General features: G+C 36.2%; 1 protein-coding gene and 1 pseudogene across 5 annotated transcripts; both read left to right on the plus strand.

Moving 5' to 3' along the window:
- Positions 1 to 1,381: 1,381 nt before the first annotated feature.
- On the plus strand, positions 1,382 to 7,028 carry EMB2766 (structural constituent of nuclear pore). 4 transcript variants are annotated; one of them, XM_086663821.1, is made up of 11 exons: positions 1,432 to 1,834; positions 2,081 to 2,812; positions 2,987 to 3,523; positions 4,343 to 4,460; positions 4,643 to 4,724; positions 4,944 to 5,066; positions 5,474 to 5,551; positions 5,767 to 5,870; positions 6,093 to 6,180; positions 6,253 to 6,351; positions 6,614 to 7,028. In XM_086663821.1, the coding sequence occupies exons 2-11, from the start codon at positions 2,191 to 2,193 to the stop codon at positions 6,704 to 6,706; spliced, it is 1,944 nt and encodes a 647-aa protein (XP_086519947.1). In that variant the 5' UTR covers positions 1,432 to 1,834; positions 2,081 to 2,190; the 3' UTR covers positions 6,707 to 7,028. The 4 variants fall into 4 exon arrangements, with proteins under 4 accessions (XP_086519945.1, XP_086519946.1, XP_086519947.1 ...); XM_086663822.1 differs by having other exon boundaries at positions 1,556 to 1,834; positions 2,005 to 2,812; XM_086663819.1 differs by having other exon boundaries at positions 1,382 to 1,834; positions 2,081 to 3,523.
- A 1,430-nt stretch (positions 7,029 to 8,458) lies between these two features.
- LOC147556079 (uncharacterized) lies at positions 8,459 to 14,919 on the plus strand (annotated as a pseudogene). The gene is made up of 5 exons (XR_015234104.1): positions 8,459 to 9,100; positions 9,203 to 9,271; positions 9,661 to 10,530; positions 12,444 to 12,958; positions 13,833 to 14,919. The product of XR_015234104.1 is annotated as an uncharacterized LOC147556079 (transcript).
- Positions 14,920 to 21,831: the final 6,912 nt, after the last annotated feature.

The following is a 21,831-nucleotide window of genomic DNA, read 5'->3' on the forward strand; positions in this document are numbered from 1 at the left end:
ATTACTTATCGGATACGAATATTTATCGGATCGAATATTAGTATAACCGTATCTGATAAAGAATATCCGAATCCGTATCCGAAATTTCGAATATTTTTATAAAATTCGAAATACGGATGAGGATGGGATGTCGAATATTCGGATAGGCCGCGGCTTTGGGGAATAAAGAAAATTCTCCGGGGAATAAATTCTCTAGGGAATCCAGATTTTTTTGAAAATTCTCCGGGGAATAAATTTTTATAGGGAATACAAAATACATTTTTTTGAAAGTTCTCCTCCATCTCATCTGTTCTCTCTGCCACTTCATCTTCTCGACACCTCATCATCTTCTCCGGCGAAAGTCGCCGGCCGGCCAATTTTCCGGCGGCGACCTTCAAACATAATTTTTTTATTTTTTAAAAATTTTCTCTCTCATCTCTCTCTCTCTCTCAAAATTTTTTTTTCTTTTCTCAAATCTAGAGAGAGAAGGTATGTTCTAAAATTTTCGTGAGATTTTTCTGTTATAGTGTGCTTCATTGACAATAAGAGGAAGCTGACAACACCACAGCTCACTCTCTCTCTCTTCTTGATCTCTCTCCAGACAGGAAGAAATCCTAGGGGTTTAGTTCTCGTTCTTTTGCTCTTCTTCTTCTTCTCTCTAGGTTTTAGGGTTTGCTTTGGATTTATCATTTATCATCATGGATGATGGACGTGATCAAAAGAGGGAAAAACCGGATAAGAAGAGTTTCAATGGCGAAGGTGAAGGATCTAATAAACAAGGTTTGGAACAATTCATTTTCGTGATCAAAATACAGAAATTATCTTGTTCAATTTTAGTTATGTGAGATTCTTGTTTGTGTTGTTAGTTGAAGTTGTCTAGGGTTATAATGATGTTGAATTAGGTTCTTTACCACTTCACTAATAGCCTAATAGGGTTCTGTTATACTGTGCTTCACGAATAAAATCTTGAAATTTTCTATTTTTGTTCTTTACAAGTTTAGGAGTATAACAAACCATAAAAGAATCATCTTTCAGCAAACCAAGATATCTTGCAGAAGAAGATATCTCATCTCTCTAGATCTATTCTAGAGAGAGAGAAAAGAAAAAAAAAAAAAATTAGAGAGAGAGAGAAGAGAGAAAATAGATAAAAAAAATTATGTTTGAAGGTCGCCGGCCGGAAAAATGGCCGGCCGGCGACTTTCGCCGAAGAAGATGATGAGGTGTCGAGAAGATGAAGTGGCAGAGAGAGGTGATGAGATGGAGGAGCCTTTTTTATAGCATCTTCTAAAATTAGAAGCCCCTTAGTAATAAAAAGAAACATAAAAAGTCAGTCCTATTTGACTAGTTTTAAGAAAAGTCTTTATTCCCCGGAGAATTTTCTTTATTCCCCAAAGCCGCGGCCATTCGGATATCCATTCACAACCTTACAAACCAATTTTACGATTTGAAGAGAGATCGTGTGTATAAAACGGGTCCCTCCGTTACTAACGATCTGGACCGTTTATTTTATCAATGGCCCAGATTATAATCTCTCGGACCCCACCATCAAAAACCCTAACTCGATCTTTCTCTCTCTAAACTCTCCGTCCAAAATCTATTTCCAGCCAAACCTCCAAATAACCGAGCATATCAAGGAGGGAAGAGAGAAAATTTCAAACATCTATCTGATTAACATTTCAGTGCCTGACTGAATTTCACACGTCGATTTCCAACCAGACCTCCAAAATCGATTTACTTGATCAACTCCATTTTTACTTTCTCAGCTCGCAAAACCCTTCGCCTAGCTGCTAGAGTTTTTTCCTTCTGGCTGGTTCGTTTAAATTTTTAAACCCTAGTTCAAGAGATTCGATAATCTGTAAGTATTTTTACTGTTCTTTAAGATTTTAGGTCTTACTTTGGTACAAATGCAATCAAATTCTTTTCATTCTGTCGGTATTTTTTTTTTCAATAAATGAAGCTACAAATCAAGAAATTGAATTATTAGGTTTTCAGTTTTAACATCTTACCTGTGAATGCCGATTTCAGGTATTCGTGAATTATCTTTGTTGATTTCAGTTATTGGATCTGTTATCTTATACTTTTTACCATCATTTTGTGTTAGAGTGAAGGCCATTTGAGCTCAAAATCAGAAGAGAGAGAGAGAGAGGAACATTCATCTAGGTTTTGCTTGGTTGCTTGAAAGAAACCCTAAGTACCAGAACTAAATTAACTATGTCTGGCTTTAACTTTGGTAACCTTTCTTCTTCATCTTCTCTATTCTCAACCTCATCATCTGCGCCATCATCTCAACAAACCTCATCTACCTTTGCTTTTGGATCGACCTCTTCGTTTGCATCTTCTCCTGCTCCTTCGTTCGGTGCGTCTTCTGGTCTCTCCTTTGGTACCTCGACTTTTGGTTCAAACCCTAGTTCATCTTCAGCTGCACCTGCTCAACCCACTTCAAATCTCTTCTCAGGATTTCAAACCTCGTCGGCTTCGAAATTTACCATATCTTCCAGCACTTCTTCCGCGTCATCATCCCCATCTCCATTTAGTTCAGCGTTTTCAGCTCCAAGTGCTGGGTTTGGAGTCACTTCCAGTTCTACACCCTCATCTACAACTGCTCCTTCACCTACATTTGGGTTTTCATCGACAACTTCAGCTGCATCTACTCCTTCACCCGCATTTGGGTTTTCAGCAAGTTCTTCAGCAGCTGCAAGTACTGGGTCATCATTGTTTGGGAGCTCATTTGCTTCAACAACTCCTGCTAGTTCAACTCCATCTTTGTTTGGTACGCCACAAACATCTGCTCCTACAAGTACTACTACTACAACTACTGCTACCCCTTTGTTCGGTAATTCCTCTACTGCTGCTTCTTCGTCTTTTGCTGTTCCATCATTTGGAGCTTCTTCATCTGCTGCTTCAACTGCTTCTCCTTTTACTAGCGTATTTTCTTCAAGTTCGAGTTCTTCTTTGTCTTCGTCTACAACCCCAACTTTAGGTTCTTCCCCATTTTCTGCCTCGTCAGGTCAAGGATTTTCATTTGGAAGTGGCTCGGCTTCGACCCAGGCCACTACTAGCCTTACTCAAACTTCCGCTTCTCTATCAGCACCAGCAATCACCCCGACAACATCATCATCATCTTCATCAACCTCAAGTTTTTCCTTTGGAACTCCATCGTCTTCACCTTTTCAACTGAAAACTGCAACTTCTGGTAGTGCTAGTGCTGTATCATCTGCTGCATTTTCCACTTCTGCAGCCCCAAAATCTGTTTCTTCAGGTTTTGCATCACTCTCATCAACAGTCACCACTACAGGTGCCCCTGCTTCCCCGGCCCAGGGTTTGTTCTCTTCACAAGCTGCCAGTTCTACAACATCTACGCCTACAATTCCTGCTTTCCAGGGGAGCACTGCATCAACAACAAACATTTCAACGTCAGGAGCTACGTCTACGACTTCTTCTACCACCTCAAGTCCCTTCCCTAGTTTTTCTTTGTCAACAAAAGCAACAGCTCCTACATCATCATCTTCACAGCTTCAGTCATCAACTTCCACAACACTGTTTGGTAAGTTATTTATTGAACTTTCTGTGAGAGTTTCATTTTCCCTATCATGGAGTTGATTGCTGGCTACTAGACTCTAATGTTGGATTTATTTACGTGCTTGTCTTCTCATTTCATGTCAGAATTTCGATTTTAGATGATTTATTTTTCTCACAAGGAAGTTTAATCTACATGCGTGGGATAGGCAATATCTTTCTTTCTGTTTTCCCTTGTAGCAGAAAAGTTTGAACATTAAATAGTTCTAGAACTGGCGTTCCTATAGTAACTACTACTACTTTGCTGTTTAGTGTATACACCAGTCCACTAGTTTTAAATCACTCCCGTCAATCTGTGGTTTGGACTATTTTTATGATGAAATGTCTTATCCTTGCATTAACTAATTTACATGAAATTTCAAATTTGTTCAAGTTAACGACTGGTGCTTCTCCCTTCTCTGACATTGTTGACCACTCCACTGCACCATTTTTCATATCCGAGGTCAACTCGTAACTTGTATGGTATTTATCAATACCTGTTTCAGAGCACCAAATTGGGGTTTGGGGCATATTGCAGAACCCCTACTTGACGGAATATTGAGTTTCAATTTCGTTTTGATGTATTTGGCACCTAGCGGTCCGAACTGTCTTTGAAGCAGTCTTATAATGCGATTGATTCGTAGATGAACCTTATAATTGTTTTTCTATTTACAATATGACTATTATTTCACTACAACTCGAAATCTATCTTCTTGTTATCATGATGCTCATTCTGTAACCAACTTGGATATGCTAGCGCCTTTGTTGAATTTATCCTGTTAGTATGAACATCATTTTCTATCTGCAGGCTCTTCGGCCCCAAGTTCTGCTGCACCAGCTGATAGTGCAGCAAAAATTAGCTTCACTGGTTCCACTGCCACTGCAGCTCAATCATCATCTGCCCTTGCTTTAGCCACCAGTAGCAGGTTTTATAGATTAAATAATCTCTAGTCTCTATGATTCTTATCTACTGATTTCTCTTCTCGAGCAGATTACCGGAGACTTACAAACACTACGAAAGTGAAACGAGTGAAAAGTTTTTTGTAAGGATTTCTGAATTTGAATTTTAGTTGACATGTTAACATTGCGTTATCTTGTTGTTGTATAGCACATCTTCTTCAACTGCCACTGCTACTGCAACCACTGGGCCTAAACTACCATCTGAGATCACTGGGAAGACTGTCGAGGAGGTAATTTAATATGTTTATGAGTTCACATAAGTACAAGCTTGGTCCTCTGTTTACATGTTTCAATCCAAAATATTTTTTTTTTATCAAGTTAAAGAATTAGGCAGAATGAAATAGTTTTAATTCCTTACTAGTTATGATTTCACCTTATTTCAGTATTTTCTTTATTTCTCTACTTCCATTATTTTGCATTTGGTTATCATTTATTCCTTGGATTTGCAGATAATCAAGGAATGGAACTCTGAGCTACAGGATCGGACTGGTAAATTTCGAAAACAAGCTCTTGCTATAGCTGAGTGGGATAAGAAGATTTTGCAGAACCGTGATGTTCTTCTTAGGCTTGAGGTGATTATTTGTCTTATGTGAGAAAAAAAATCTATTCCTTGGATTTGCAGATAATCAGTGTCACCTAATTTTTTCGTTACTACCAATTACGTTTTTAGAATTCCTATACTTATTTGAATCTCTATTTACACTTCACAAATCTATCCCTTCCACCGTACAAGCCACTCAAGTCTGCATCTTTTGTAATACAGACTTTACTTGGTACTCTAGCTATTGTGTGGCGTTTATGTGAACTCATGTTAACGTTTCCTATGTTTAATTTAGTGGCAGGTCTAGTTGTATTAATCGGCTGCACTTGCATAGTACTATTATTTTGTGGCTCGAAGTAATGATTGTCCTTTTTGTTGCTGCTACAGTTTAAGTTTACGAGTGATAATTAAATTCTTCCATTATTTATCTGTTATCAGATTGAAGTGGCAAAAGTTGTTGAGTCACAGTCAAACTTGGAGCGACAACTGGAGTTGGTTGAAACTCACCAACAAGAGGTATGTTAGTCTCCGTAATCGTGATAAACTTCATTAGCTGCGGTTGTCTTTTACTTTATTTATTTATTGTGGTACGTAATTTAAACTATATATTAGTATTGGATCTGGGACCATTTTATTTTTCAGCTGATGTGCAATCACCCAAAGCCAAAATGATGTCTTCATTTAACCATTTACAGCTTTCTGACACATGAAGTGCATTATTACCATGCTAGGTTGATAAAGCTTTGCTAAGTGTTGAAGAAGAGGCTGAACGTATTTACAAAGATGAGCGTGGATTGCTTCTTGAGGACGATGCTGCATCCACGAGAGATGCTATGTAAGTAAAAAGCTTGTCAAGTTTATTTATTTAGAGTAGTAAGAGATGCTATGTTTGATTTATCTAGCTATATTCAGTTACATGATATCACTTTAGTGTGTGAATCATGTGTCACCATGCAAGTAGGTTTTGTTAGTATGACCAAAATTACATAAATTGTGGCATCGCAAACACATTATTAGTTCTGATATCTGAAGTCTGACTAGTTTTTGGAATTTTCAGGTACGAGCAGGCTGAGTTTATTGAAAGGGAAATGGAACAGATGACAGAACACATAAAATCAATTATTCAGACTGTAAATGCTACCCAGGTAAGACATTGTTGGTTTACTTTGATTCTCCTACTTGAGATAGTTTCAGATATTAACTGTCAATTCATTTAGGGAGGGGACCTTGATGCAACTGAAGGAATGGCTCCATTAGACGTTGTTGTTCGTATTCTAAACAATCAGCTAAGCTCACTCATGTGGATTGACGAAAAGGTTAGTAACTATTTCTTAATTTTAAAAGCATTTTGTTTCAACCCTTTAAACCTTAGCAAGTAATATGTTCTTTCTGTTCGATCTGAAAGCTGCCGATTAAAAGAGTTTCATCAATAATTACTTCTCAAGTTTACATTCTTATAAAACATTTGTCGTTCTTTTTAACACTTGGATGCTGTTAATTCATTTGATCTTCTTGTTGCTTGTGCTAAACAAAAATTATCTGAACAAAACGAGCTCTAATACCTGAAAACATCGGCAGGCTGGAGAGTTCTCTTCTCGAATTGAGAAGCTGGCCAACAATGAATCTTCTGTCAGTCGAGATGCTGTTGGTTCAAGGTACTGGATGGGTTGATCAATGTCTCAAGTCAATGGAGTTTCTTTTTCATTCCAAAATACACAGCTACATTTTGCAGTTAAAGGACGGCAGGAGGCAGTTGTTTTATAACTCCTAGGTGTGCAAAAGAGAGTAAATTTCTCACGACTTTAGGGTTAACTTACTTGAACCCTTTTGAGTGAATATAATGAATCTGATTGGCAAATGTTAGCCTCGGAAACGGCTTGAACCGTTTTAATATCTCAACATTTACTTGAACAATGATTGCAACTCTCTTCAGTTATGAACTGTTGGTTTACTCGAAAACTAATGAAACTTTATCTTGCATTGATATTGGAAACATCTATGATCACCAAATGTGTCAGAATTTCTCTTTCCACTATTTTCCATCTGTGCTGTGTTGACTGCCTATTTTCCTCCTTGAGAAATGCATCTCATTTAATTTAACAGGAAAGGGAGATTTGCTGTTTGGACCCCCTTTTATATTATTGACTTGCTGTTTGAATTCCTTTTTTCAAAAAAGAATTAAATGTAACATTTCAAGAGGGGAAAATACGATTATACCCTCTATTTAACTTAACACAACCTAAATAGGTAACCTACCAATTAACTAACCCCACATTTATCTCATGATTTTGATTAACTCATTAATCATGAGATTAACTCATTTATCTCATGATTTTGATTAAAAAATTAAAAACTTATGGTTAGCCGCCACCGTAGCAATTCTTTCTCTCTAGTTTTTTTTTTTCCTCTTCTCTTGTTCTTTTTTCATTCAAATTGATTTCATAATGTTTAAAAAGAATAATTTTTAGTCGTGACCTTTATTTATTTTTAATAAATTTATAAATACTACTTAATTGGTGTGTCACGTTACTATTTCATATCTACAATTTTGAAGAGATAATACTGATTAAAGTATGTAATAAGATTGACGTCATATTTATGTAGCTTAAAGATAATATAGGACTTTTACGAAAAATTATATTCCGATTCATACACGAACTAAACACCAAGTTCGGAATCTATCGGGAATCGAATTCCTATTCCTGGTCAAACCAAACATCAAACTGAATGATCTGATTCTCAGAAATCGCGTTATGGGAATGCAATTTCCGGAATCACATTCCATTCCCACCGCCAAACATGGCCTAAAGGTCTAACCGATAGAGTTTAACCAAGTGGTCTTGAATGTAAATACCAATTTAACTCTGTATATCTAAAGAGTACCAAAGGTAATTGTATAGAAGTGGATGAGAAAATTGGTTCTCAAATTGATTCAACCATTTTTTTCCCTTTATTCTTGTTGTCTTATCTCTTCAATAATTCTCTGTTCTTTGTCACTTTAAGTTAACAATATCGAATATTGGTGGGGCACTTGAAGTGATCTACTCAAGTTTTAGCTTGTACGTTTGTTTTCATGAGGTTCCCACAGTTCCCACCTACCTCTTCAAAAGAAGAGCTAAGGGTTTGTGATAGTCCCACATCCCACACTAGGGTGTCAATGTGTTTTTTGTCGGGCTTCCGCTCACTGTTAGGAACAAGACTGCCAACCACGTGCTGACGTCTAACCAAAAACAACACCACACGCGTCGTTAGAGCCAGTACATGGAAAACGAGTTAGTAAGCTTGTTGGAGGCTAAATATTTCTTTATTGGGCAAAGTATCAATTCCCCCAGGCCCCAACATGCACAAAATGATACTTCACAGGAAACATTAGGTAAAGTATCATTTTCTTCACCTATACATATGTACATAACTACACATACAACACATGATTTAGCATACAAATTTAGGGAATAGTTATTTGGTTACCTTTCAAAATTATTTAATATGGCAGTATGCTTGAATCTCGATCGAAATGGTTCAGGTTACATCTCTTCGCCCATAAATACAGAACCAAACTGTAATGAACGCGAGAAAGAAGTAGAGATCACAATCAAAGAGAACCTAAAAATGTATGGTAGTAATGTGAACCAAACTTCCACTATCAACAAAGTCCCACACTACTTACGAGATGTTCATGACAATGCGTTCGATCCTAAACTTGTTTCTATCGGTCCTATCCATTGGAAAAAACCTCACCTTGGCTCAATGGAAGAACATAAATGGCGGTTTCTTTATCGTCGGTTGGACTCTACTACTACTAGAGAAGGTAGAAACTTTGTTGATAATGAAGCTTCATCCTTTGAGAGTTCTACTAGTATTAGTAGTACTAAATGTAATAACAATGGGGTAGATAAAATGATAAGTATGCTTTCTACTGAAATGACGAACATGGAGATCGAAACTAGGAAATGTTATTCTGATAAGTTTGATCATATTTCATCCAAAGAATTTGTTCTAATGATGATGCTTGACGGTTGCTTCGTTGTGGAGCTCTTGTGCCTGTTTTATGATAAGTGTTTTAAGGTAACTAAGTACCCAATTCATCTACTTCTTCGAGAACAAATAATAATGGAACCACTAACAAATGATACTTTGGTTCATAATATTTTGTTGTTGTGATTATAGGATTCAAATAAAGGCACAACTAAAGATGGCAATGAAAATAAAGCAACTTACCCAAATGAAGAAACAGAGGTAAATGAAGTTCTTTAGTTTTGGAGTTCCCAACCTTATATAGGTAAAGACACAACCCTAGTTCGACATGTACGATATAGTCTGTGGTTTGGCTTTACCACATAGACTTTTAGGACTTGTTCGGGGAGGTGAGGCAAAGCCCATGGCTAAAGGCCTCGCACGCCTCAATGTACCTCATGGCTTTTTGACCCCTAGTTCTGACTTCTGAGCTAAAACTCCTTGCAATGTGAGACTATTGCATTCGAGACCATTACAGATGAGCCCCACTCGGCTCTGATACCATCCCGAATGGCCCTACCACATTAGGTGCTACCTTCTCCTTTTCTTTTTTCTCACACTTCGAGATGTTGTCTTATGTAACCCCCAACTTATTTTTATGGTGTAATAAGGTAGATTATGTGGATTCAATCTTCAAAACCCGTTGGATGGTACCGACTCTTCGGTGTGATTTGTTTCTTCTTGAAAATCAGATTCCCTTCAATGTTCTTGAAAAGATATTGGAGTTAACTAAATCAGATAAAGAAACTCAAACTACTAGTTTGGAAAATCTTGCTGTCAAGTTCTTTGAGCATCTAATGCCAAAGCAGTGGAATGAAGATAAGCAACTCGACAAGACACCTCCTCATCACTTTCTTGATCTATGTCGTTCTCGTTTTATATCGAAATCTGTTAAACAAAAGAAACTACCACAAACTAAACGTATATCTCATACCGGACTACATTTGATACATTGTGCCACTGAACTAAGAGAGGCAGGAATTAAGTTCAAGAAAAGAGAACAACATGATCTCTTAGACATAGAATTCAAGAATGGGATCCTAGAAATTCCTAACTTACTTTTCGATGATCAAACGGGTAATGTCTTCTTAAACTTTGTCGCTTACGAACAATGTAATGAATCTAAAGACCCATATTTTACAGCCTATCTATTGTTTCTTGACAATCTTGTGAACTCGGAAAAAGACGTCGAGTTACTACATTACAATGGTATAATTGATCATGTATTAGGAAGTGATAATGAAGTGGCTGAACTTCTTAATAAACTCTCAAAAGAGTCTATTCATGATGACAACAATTGGTATCTGTCGACAGAGCTCAATGATATACATAATTACTACAACAAGAAGGCAATAAATGGCGTGCACAATTGAAGCATAACTATTTTAGTAATCCATGGGCTTACTTCTCCTTTGGTGCTGCAGTTTTCCTTTTACTACTTACAATTATCCAGACCTTCTTTAGTATCTATTCTTATGTACGCCCTACTTAGATCTTTAATGAGAAATGCTATTTGGCCTGAAAATGGGGGTCGACCTCGGGCCAAAATTGTTGTGGCCGGCTCCTATTGGTCAAAGGCCATTACAGACAAATGCCCTGACTGATGGGAGCCGGCCGCATCAGCTTTTGGCCTGTGGTCAGCCCCCATTGAGATAGCATTTGTGATCTTTAATTCTTTCCTTTTAATACTTATTCTTTGAGTTGATCAATGTAGTTTGAGTGGATTGTTTGGAGTGATTTATGTTTATTATATACTGTTTTTGTATTTATTTTTTAAAAGACATTGTTTTTGTTATTAGAACCATTTGCTGAATAAAGAGTACTTCTATTGTGCTTGAATCTTTTGTTCTACTCTCGGGCCTACTCGTTATCGTGTCTAGCAATCAAACCTCTGATTTTCCGCCTTTTTATGCATGTTATGACGAGGTACTAATTCGATACAAGAGCGATCAATGCTTAAGCTAATGGTTGGGCATAGTATTAAGATATAGTATACCTTTTTATGCATGTTATGACGAGGTACTAAATCGGCTACTCTCTAGTACTGTCACAACAAGAGTGCCATCTCTATGACAGCCAATCCAGTATTTCATGGGTGGTCCAAGTATATTGAGATAGATTATCACTTTGTTTGGGAAAAAGTAGCATCGGGTTTGTTACATGTAAAGTTTGTTCCCTCTCATGATCAGTTGGTGGATATTTTGACAAAGAGTTTATCTCAACTTCAGCCTTTTGGAGTTATTGTCCGAAATTGAACCTTCAAATCATTCCTACGTTCTACACGATGAGGAAGCTATGCATAACATACAAATCGATGATAAATCGATTTGCTGTTCTCGGCCTATTAGGCCCGCTCGGTCAAGTCCTAGAGCCTTGTCTGTTTTACATAGACAAGGTAATTCTCCGACTAGGAAGTTTCTTAAGTTCATTTTCTTGTAAATCTAGTTTCTAATTTTCTCTTTTCTTGTAACATTTTACACATAGAACTTATACATCAATTTTCGAAGGTTCGGTGACCAGACATCACTTTTAAATGGCTATTTTGCTTTTGAAAGAGAGCATAAAGAGATAAAAGTATAAATAAGAATGAAAGAAACAAGAGAATAAGTTGAATCATGGAAATTTATGTCATGTCCCATGCCCTGTTTGTTGAACCCATGTTAAACACATTGATGGATGTGAGCTTTTGTTTTCCTCAAAAATGGAAAGTGTACGATAAGGTCTTCTCTATCTCGGATTTTACTTCCCTTTCAAAAAATTTTGGTTCCGTTTGTCAAAGTAAGTTTAACTATTAGTTGAACATCTAGTGCACAATTTTGTGTCATGGTAGGAGAAGTACAAATCTTCCATCGTATATATACTTACTTTTGTGTGGATTTCTTTGTGTTGTCCCGCTTACCAAGTTGTTCAAATCACGGATAGGTGATTCTCGCAAGATTATAGGCCATAGTTGTATTTTTTTTTTCGAAGTTTGATGTGAAATTTGACGAGATGTCTACATTAACTTGAGTAAGATTTCAGAATGTTTGTTATTGTCTGACTTGTCTGAAGAATCACTCAACTTGATTTTGAGTACATTTTATTCAAACGATTCTAGTTTACTCGAGTCACATCCAAATAATGAGAAAATGCAAGTACCACCTTAGTCTGTTGTCACTGAAAAAGAAGAAGCCCAAAGATGGCACAATAGCACAAAACCTAGGTATTTAGATTCTTAGTACATGTATAACGTGGAAGAAGTGTGAGACTCAAAACTATTTCTCAATAAAGTATTGATAAAGAATGATACTTGGCAAGGAAGGTTGAGTTAAGTATCACCATCTTCTTTTGATCCCCAAATATATACATATCATTAAACCCACCCTGCTTTCATGTGCATTAGTTTGATTTATACATCAAATAAGAATGCAAGAGAGCACCCTATCACCCGATATCAATTCCGACGACAGCGTAGGACCAGATGATCCTCGGCCATCCACAGAAATACGTCCTCCTCCAAAACGAAAAGAAACTACTAGTCAAATATCTCTAACCATTGATGGCTACTTAGAGAGAGCTCTTATTACTATACCCAAACCTCGTTCGATCTTTAAAGTCCCTCGTTATTTGCGTAAAGTTCATAAAAATTCTTTCGATCCTAAACTTGTTTCAGTTGGTCCTTACCACCACGACGGACCTAGTCTCCAAGCCATGGAAGAAATGAAGTTATGGTTTTTCACTCGTCTTGTGAAAAATGATGAATCTATGACACATGAACTTGTTTCTGCTATGAAAGACATGGAGATTGAAACAAGGAGATGCTACTCTGAGAGTTGTAATGATATTACATCACATGATTTTGTACTAATGATGATGCGTGATGGTTGCTTCGTTGTCGAGCTTTTGCGCCTCTTTGCTAAGTCTGACCAGGTATTTGATCTCTCTAAGCCCAACATTACATGTCTACAGCAATAAGGAAATGCTAAAAGTAGATAGAATTTTTTATTTAATCTTTGACATGATAACTCATCCGGGTAAAAGAACGGTCTAGATCGTAGTAAAACTTCGAGAAAACTTTTTTTTTTTTAGTAAAAGTGAGTTAGCATGTCAAAGATTAAGTAAACTTCTATGTCCTTGAAGCATCTCCCAGACGCGTGTTACCCTAAAGAAGGGCTCACTCCTGTACATTGCAGTGATACCTTGAATATTCCATCTCTATAAAACTTGAATATGTAGCTTGTTAACTAAAAATCCTGTAATTAACTAATCAACTAGTTAATCTTATAGTCTTCTACAGGAAACTTGAATTAATTAGGGTTAAAGATTTCAATACGTAAAATATAGTGTTAGGAGGCTGAAGCAAGGAATGAATTGTCGATTTCGGTGGAAATCTCGGTCGGTCCAAAAGTGGAAATTTTTCGGTATGCGTGAACATTTTACAAATTTACGAAAATAGTAAAAAAAATATGATGTAACCCGCAACAGTTAGATAGGGAGTCTAATCTGCAATAAAAGCTTAGTAAGTATTGAGGTCTTTTAATGAACTGATAAAAATTGAATGATTGTTGGGCCTGGACAACAAAATGAGGAAAAAGCTGATAACTACTTGGACTTGGGTCGTCATAGATTGTTTCACAGCCTAGGATGACTCTTCTCTACAGGCGGGGGATGTCATAGATCACCTCACCGGACGCATTTGATAGAACTGTCCGTGCCCCGCAGGCATGGGTTATCCCTCATGTGTATATATATATCGAAACAATGCTAGTTAAGTGACCTTATAAATGATATTGCGCATGTGTAGGTCGATGTTGAATATGCAGATGATCCAATCTTTTGTACGAGATGGATGGTTCCGAACATTCAACATGACTTGTTCTTGTTAGAAAATCAGCTTCCATACAATGTACTAAAAAGAATATTTGACATAACTAGTAAAGATGAAGAACTTGATATTCAAGAACTAGCTCTCAACTTCTTTAAACCCTTAATGCCAAGCCAATGGAAAAAGTTAGATAGTTACGGATCAGAAACTCCTGCCCACTTTCTCGACTTGTGTCGTTCTCGTTTTATATCACCATCTCTACGAATGAAGAAATCAAATTCAACAGCATCACAAGGTAACAGAACAAAACAAAGGCCACAACAACAACACTTGATACATTGTGCTTCTGAGTTGAATGAGGCAGGAATTAAGTTCAAAAAAAGAGATAATACACATGACCTCTTAGATATAGGATTCAAGAAAGGAGTTCTAGAAATCCCTCCTTTACTTATTGATGTCTATACCGGAACCGTTTTCCTCAACTTAGTCGCTTACGAATTATGCGACGTTTCTAAGGGTCTTTACTTTACAGACTATCTATTGTTTCTAGATCATCTAGTGAACTCAGCAAAGGATATTGAGATACTGCACTCTCATGGTATAATTGATCCAGGGTTAGGAAGTGATAAAGAAGTTGCTGCACTTATAAATTCACTTTCAAAGGAAGCTATAAAGGATGTTAATAATTGGTACTTATCCAAGGAAGTTATCGATATTAATCAATATTATAATACTCCATATAATAAGTGGTGGGCACAATTGAAACATGTCTATTTTAATAATCCATGGACATATTTCACCTTTGCTGCTGCCGTTTTTCTTATTGCTCTAACTATCATTCAGACTTTTTTTTCTGTCTATTCTTATGTTCGTCCTGCATCGTAAGATCCTGCACCCCCGCCTAATATGTTATAGTCTAGTTTCAGTATCCATTTAACGACTTATGTTTAAATATTTTTCGGTTTGTGGGGTTGTTATTTCATTTTTAATATTTGATTTTTTTTAGAGGGATTTCATATTCAATAATATTGTAATGTGTGATAGTGTGACTTGAGGATTATGCAAGTATCTTCTTTTGTTAAATGAAAAATTTCGAACTCAAACTCCTTTTTTTGTCCATTTCTTGGGAGTACATTTTATAAGATTTATTTGAATCTCTCTATTCATCATTGTTAAGTTTGAGTTTAAGGTATAATATTATTAATGCATCCATATTACAAAACAGAAAAGCTATGACTGGAACAAAATTAATGCTAATATCGTTGATTTGGATGCTGACTTGGACAACTACATAGGCAACCATCTCCATTTAATCAGGATCGATCATATGAATCTCAAGTTTAATACGATTATTTATATTTTAATCAGGCCCCTCCTATCGAATCACCAACACATTGTAAATTACACATGATAAGCTTGCTTGTGTGTTTTAGATATGTCTTGATACGGGTCTTCCAACTCAGATGGGGAATTTCAGCCGGTCAAACAAATAATTAGATAATGAACCCATTGGTATGCATTCCTGAACTATCATCGTAATTCACGAACAAATTTTTTTGAATTAGATACACGAGAAAAATACACAAAAGAAAATCATAATTCGTACTAGAACAAAGTGATTTTTCTTAGAAGAATTTAGCGATACCCCCTCACCACTAATGTCTAATTAGTGATACTCTTTTTTTAATTGGATATTAGAGAAATTTCATTTTTTTTTTTGTACTTAAAAGAACAAAAATAACCTTGCACTTATTATATTTTCTTTTTTCCTTCTCATACCACTACGGTTGAGATAACACTCTAACTTCGTCTTCTCATGAATTTTTCTGTCTAATTTGTGAGTTCACAACTGACAAAACATCTAAATTCGGTCTTTCTATGAATTTTTCTATCTAGTTTGCAAGTTCAATCAATAAATTTTTCTTCTAACTTTTTAATTTTTCGTTCAATTCATAAGTTCAATTTGTATCTTTTGAATGTATATACGAGTTATAAATAGGGTTTCGGAAAAACAACAAATATCAAGAGGTCTTCTTCAAATCGGCTACACTTGGAAATATCAATTTTAACGTAAAACGAAGATCAAATGAGAAGTTCAATTTTTTTCTTAAAATTTATGATTTTTATTTCGAATAGTTGTCATTTATTAATTTCAAATTTTCGATAAATGTTGTTGGTAAAGTAGAAAAAGATAGATTAGAGAAAAAAAATAGGTGTGAGAAATGAAGATACGTCAGCAAGCATAACATCGAAGAGGTATAAGAGATCGAAGAAAATAGATAGATAAAACAATAAACATTTTGTACTTTTAGGTGAAAAAAAAGGGACTTCACTAATATCAGATTAAAAAAGGGGTATCGCTTATTAGACATCAGTGACGAGGAGGTATCGCTAAATTCTCCGTTCTTTTACAATCTCATCACACGAAATGATGGATATTTGTTATATCTTTTAATTCCTAACTAGTGTGCGTAGGTCTATGAGTCAGTCAGTCTTCTTCTCCTCTTCTCTCATTGTTCATAGATTCAAAATGAAATATAATGACGATTTCATGAGGATAACCAAAACCCTACCGCAAAAATGAGTGAGGCGAAAATATGGAAACTTAACATAGAGTTCTAACTTGTATAATGGACTTCATACAAGCCCCTACCCCTTTTTGAGTTTAGTAATCAAACACAAAAGACACTAATAGGTATAAAGTTTATGGGGTTCTGTATAAACTCCGTCAAAAGATTGCAGTCTGAAGTTTCATGGAGTTTTAAGCGAAATTCCTATGGGTAGATGAAGAGAGACAAAAGAAAAAAAATGAGAGAACTGTGAAAACAAAAATGAGACCATGGGTTCCACTAGGCAGTGGTTGGACACCCCTCTTTAGCCCATGAGGTCAAGTCTGGGTGGAAGCAGTTTGACATCAAGATTTATCCTATGTAATTTAGGTTGTAAATAATGTAATAATTTGTCGGGCTTTAGACCTCTTTGTTGTTGAGCTTTAGGACTCTTTCATTCTTGGTTTAAGTTAGACAATTATCATGCTTACTGCACCATGTTCCGTCAAATTTAACTATACTCTTGTTTTTTTTCTCAAATCTACTTTACACGACCAATGCTACACAATCATGTTTAAACATTTATTCATAAAAAAAACATTCATGTAAACTTTAGCCAAACATGTTTTTTTTTTCGAAGACACCCTTACATCAAATCAAAATAAAACTGCATTTAATCATCCAAGTTAACATCCATTCAACAAAGCCTGACATCCATTCGAAAAAAACTAACATCCAAGCATACACTTATAAAAAACTTTGAATGGATATCAGGTTTTGTGAAATGGATGTTAACTTGGATGCTTAAATGCAGTTTTATTTTGAATTGATTGTAAGGATGTCTTCAGAAAAAACATGTTTAACTAAAGTTTGAATGTATGTTTTTTTTCTTCAAATTTGACAGAACTTGATGCAAAATGTAATTTTTAAAAAAACTGGTGTAATCCGTAATTTAGTTAACAATACCTGGTTCATTTCGTAAAAGGATATTACAGTCATTTTAAAAAGTCAAACCGTATGTGGTGTTAAATATGACGGAACCTAGTGAAGAATGTAATTTTAAAAAAGATCAATTTTTAAAACATGGTGGAAAGTAGTAATAAAAGCTTTTTGAAAAACAAATGAACATCTAATTTTCTTTCCCGAAAAGATTTTATAAATGAAAGATTTGTAAGCGGAAATTATAAAATTGAGATACAAATATAGTCATATTTAGGGGTGGGAATCGGGCGGGTATGGGCGTCCACGGGTATACTAGCTTCGGGCTCGGGCGGGTCGGGTAGATTAGGTGTTTGGCTATTAGGGTAGCCGGGCGAATCGGGCTGGCACTTTTCAAAATTCTCTTACCCACACCCACTAATATAGTCGGGCCATCCGGGTTCGGGCGAATCGGGTGTCGGGTTAAAAGCTAGCTTGATTAAAGCTTCCTACCTGCTGCCGTGATACAACTCCATATTCTCAGCCCAAACCTGTGTTATAGAAGTGATACACACTTCACTCTCAATCTTGGATCCGAGCAACATAGTTTGATTAAAGAAATAACCTCCTACCACTTTATAAAACTTTTGAACCAAACTCTCACTTGTAAAGGGACAACGTGGGACTATGTGAAATCAAGCTAACGTGAGTTGGAAATCTTCTATGGAGATTTGAAGATAGTCTCAAATTGGGAACAGAAGGAAATCTTCCACGGAGATAGACTTATAAAGTCAACCCCAACTCTTGAAGCCTAGTTTCATTACTGCTCATATCAAATAAGACATAATTAACACTGACTTTTGCGGGCGCCCAATGGGCAATGTGACTCGGGCTCGGGTGTGAGCGGGGGAGCGGGTAAGGCCTTCCACCCTTGCCGCCCACTATTTTTCATCGGGCGGGGCGGGTTATGCCCGTTTTGGGCATGGGCGTCCATGGGTTGTCTCGGACACGGGTGCCCGCAGCCGGGTAAAAATCCCACCCCTAGACTCACATTTAGTCAAATATTCACTCGAATATATACCTTGATTCAGTATAAGATATTTTATACTACATGAAAGATTTTTAGGGAAAACAAAAACTATCACTAAGATCAAGCCTTTAAATAAACAAAACAAAAAATAAAAAAATAAAAATAAAAAATAAAAAATGAATAATGAGAAACTTTGATGATTAATCCCATCACAAATTCTCCCTAAAAAGAAGAGCTAACACAGAACATGCCATTATACTGCAGCTCGTGCTTAAACAAAACATATTTAAGATTCAACAAATAATAAAATAAATAAATAAATAATAAACTCCATGATCAAGCTAAATTCATCAATACTAATTACCTACTAATCATCATCATTAAGAAAAACTCAGATAAAAATCCAATTCTCAAAACAAAATAGATGAAATAAGAATTCAATTAGGTGCATTTTGCTGTATTAGAATGAGAAAGAAACCCTAGAAAAACATCAAACATCATAATGAAACAAGAAACGAACCAGATAATAAAACCCTAGAAAGGACCAGGTGCTCCTCCATAACCCAAGAAAGGTCTTCCAGAATGATAAAAGGTAGTTGTTCCATTGTGATTAGAAACATGAATCATTTCCTTCAATTTATGAAATCCATGCCCAAATACTCCAAATCCAAATACAAGACCGATCAATACCACCAATGCTATCAAACATATGCAACATCTACACCCACAACACATCTTCTCTCTCTCTCTCTCTCTCTTGATGAAGAATTCTCAATTGGGTATTTCTCTCTCTCTAGTCTAGTCTAGGGGATATTTGCAGATCTATAAAAAAGAACAAGTGAATTAGGTTAAGAAATTGCTATGTTACTACAAGTTTATCTCTAAGAAAGCAAACGGCGGTGGTTTGATTGTGGGACCAATAATTCTGATTTGGTAGTAATTTATAGGAGTGGCATATGGATTATTAATGATAGAGCCTGGTAACTGAAACACGTTCTAAAACGTACACATAAGGCCGTGGTGGAGAATATAACGTAATCTTAAACGGTCACACGCTTTTATTTAAAAGCCATATTACTTTTGCTTAAAGGCTGATAATGGAATTGATGTTTTAACACGAAAATGTTATTTAGCCCGATAAAATATTATCAGAATGACTAGACAATGTTATATTGATGTTGTCGAGATGAATTATGATGTGACGGTCCACTTAAACCACTTTTTTGTCGTCCTAAAATATCATTGTTGTTCAGCCCAAACTTGATAAGAGACTAGCTCAAATAGGTGTTTCTTACCCTGTTTTGTTTTGCATCTCTATTCAAGACATCATAGTGTAACAATCAATTTGAGTGGAAAAATACGATTAAGCCCTATAAAATATTTATCAGAATGACTGGACAATGTTATATTGATGTTGTCGAGATGACGTGACGGTCCACTCAAACCACTTTTTTGTCGTCCTAAAATATCATTGTTGTTCAACCCAAACTTGATAGGAGACTGGCTTAAATAGGTGTTTCCTACCCTGTTTTGTTGTGTATCTCTATTCAAGACATCATAGTGTAACAATCAATTTGAGTGAAAAAATGTTCGAAAAATTTTTGATCTTTTTTTGTGAAAATTACCTTCGATGTAAAATTCAAATTAGATCTTTAAGATATTGTTGGAGTTGATCTTTGAGATCTCAACTAGATTGTCGTATTGAGATATCTTCAAAATTTGTGTAACTCATTGTTTTTTACTTTTTAAAGGGATAAAGATACTCTTTTTTAATCCTAGAGAATTGATTATATATTCTACTTGTATAATCATGTCGTAAATAAATTAAATTTATAGATCTGAACTATAGACACAAAATATTTAAAAGATCTCTATTGTTCCATGTAAAATAATACCCATTTGATTTTTTACTTTAAAACTTAACGCATAAGAATTTTAATTTTTTAGGTTACTTTAGAGATTCTAAGTCTTCCAGGGTCGGAGTTAAAGTCATAGCAAAAGTGATTTATCGTGCTTTTAGGGGAAGATATAACAAAAGGTTATGAATTATTCTTGGGTTATTTCTCAAATAGTCCCCAACTTTGTGACCAGCTTCCTCCCTAGCCCCCTAATTTATCAAAAATATCTAGATGACCCCCCTTTTTCAGATTCTGTTATAACACCGTTAACTAGTCATCATTTCTCTCTCCTCCATCTCATCTCCTCTCTCTGCCACCTCATCTTCTCTCCACCTCATCATCTTCATCGACGAAGGTCGCCGGCCGGCCAATTTTTCGGCTTACGAGCTTCAAATTTTTTTTTATTTTTAGAGAGAGAGAGGAGAGTTTTAAAAAATAAAAATAAAATTTTTAAAGTATGAAGGTCGCCGGCCGGAAAATTGACCGGCCGGCGACCTTCGCGGGTGAAGATGATGAGGTGGCGAGAAGATGAGATGTCAGAGAGAGGCGATAAGTTGGATGAGAGAGAGGTGATGACTAATTAACGGTGTTATAACGGAATCTGAAAAAGGGGGTCATCTGGATATTTTTGATAAAGTAGGGGGCTATGCAGGAAACCGGTCACAAAGTTGGGAGCTATTAGGTTTTTTTGTTAGATGATTGTAATGGTTACATTTTTTTTTTGGAAATTGACTATGACGAAGGATATTCATGATACATCAAAGATGTGATAAACATAATACTGCCAAATTTAACACGAACATGCTTAAATCCCAACTAAACGATGGCCTAAAGCCCAACTAACTATGGCCTATAGCCCACTAAGTTATTTAGGGTTATTTCCCGAATGGCCCCCAACTTTGTGACCAGCTTCCTGCCTAACCCCCTACTTTATCAATAATCCCCATATGGCCCATTTTTTAGTTACCGTTAACTTTTCGTCAACCAGTCATCATTTATCTCTCCTCCATCTCATCACCTCTCTCTGTCACCTCATCGTCTTTTCTGGCAAGGTCGCCGACCGACCAATTTTCCAACTGACGACCTTGCGGGAGAAGACGATGAGGTGGCGAGAAGATGAGGTGGCAGAGAGAGGTGATGAGATGGAGAGGAGATAAATGATGACTGGTTAACGGTAACTGAAAAGTGGGTCTATGAGAATTATTGATAAAGTAAGGGGCTAGGCAGGAAGTTGGTCACAAAGTTAGGGGTCATTTGAGAAATAACCCAATTATTTATACTCCATGACCAAAGAATCCACCTCATTTGGAGATCGAACTCGAGACTTCCAAAGACTTTTGGAGTGTATGTCAACACTTTAAACCACTTGGACAACAAAGTGTTGACGTAATGGTTACATTTATATATAAAAGATTGTATTACCTAATTATTCTTATTTCCTTGCATATTAAATCAATATAATTCTCTTTCAACTATGTTAATTGTCGTTCAAAGGGTAATTATTTTTGGAATATTGGTGCGAGGAGATCGGGAGGATATGGATTAAGAAGGTGGTGAAGAATACCCCCTCCCCCACGCAAATT

This window comes from Eschscholzia californica, unplaced genomic scaffold, assembly GCF_041429995.1.
Source record: "Eschscholzia californica isolate CP2 unplaced genomic scaffold, dmEscCali1.0.p SCAF_2, whole genome shotgun sequence".
Lineage (NCBI taxonomy): Eukaryota > Viridiplantae > Streptophyta > Magnoliopsida > Ranunculales > Papaveraceae > Eschscholzia > Eschscholzia californica.

Excerpts from the sequence above, each read along its gene's own strand:
- EMB2766 (XM_086663819.1), top strand. The coding sequence starts at position 2,191 with ATGTCTGGCTTTAACTTTGGTAACCTTTCTTCTTCATCTTCTCTATTC. Across the intron at positions 4,725-4,943 it reads CTGGGAAGACTGTCGAGGAG|ATAATCAAGGAATGGAACTC; the intron begins GTAATTTAATAT and ends TTGGATTTGCAG. Across the intron at positions 5,552-5,766 it reads TTGAAACTCACCAACAAGAG|GTTGATAAAGCTTTGCTAAG; the intron begins GTATGTTAGTCT and ends TTACCATGCTAG.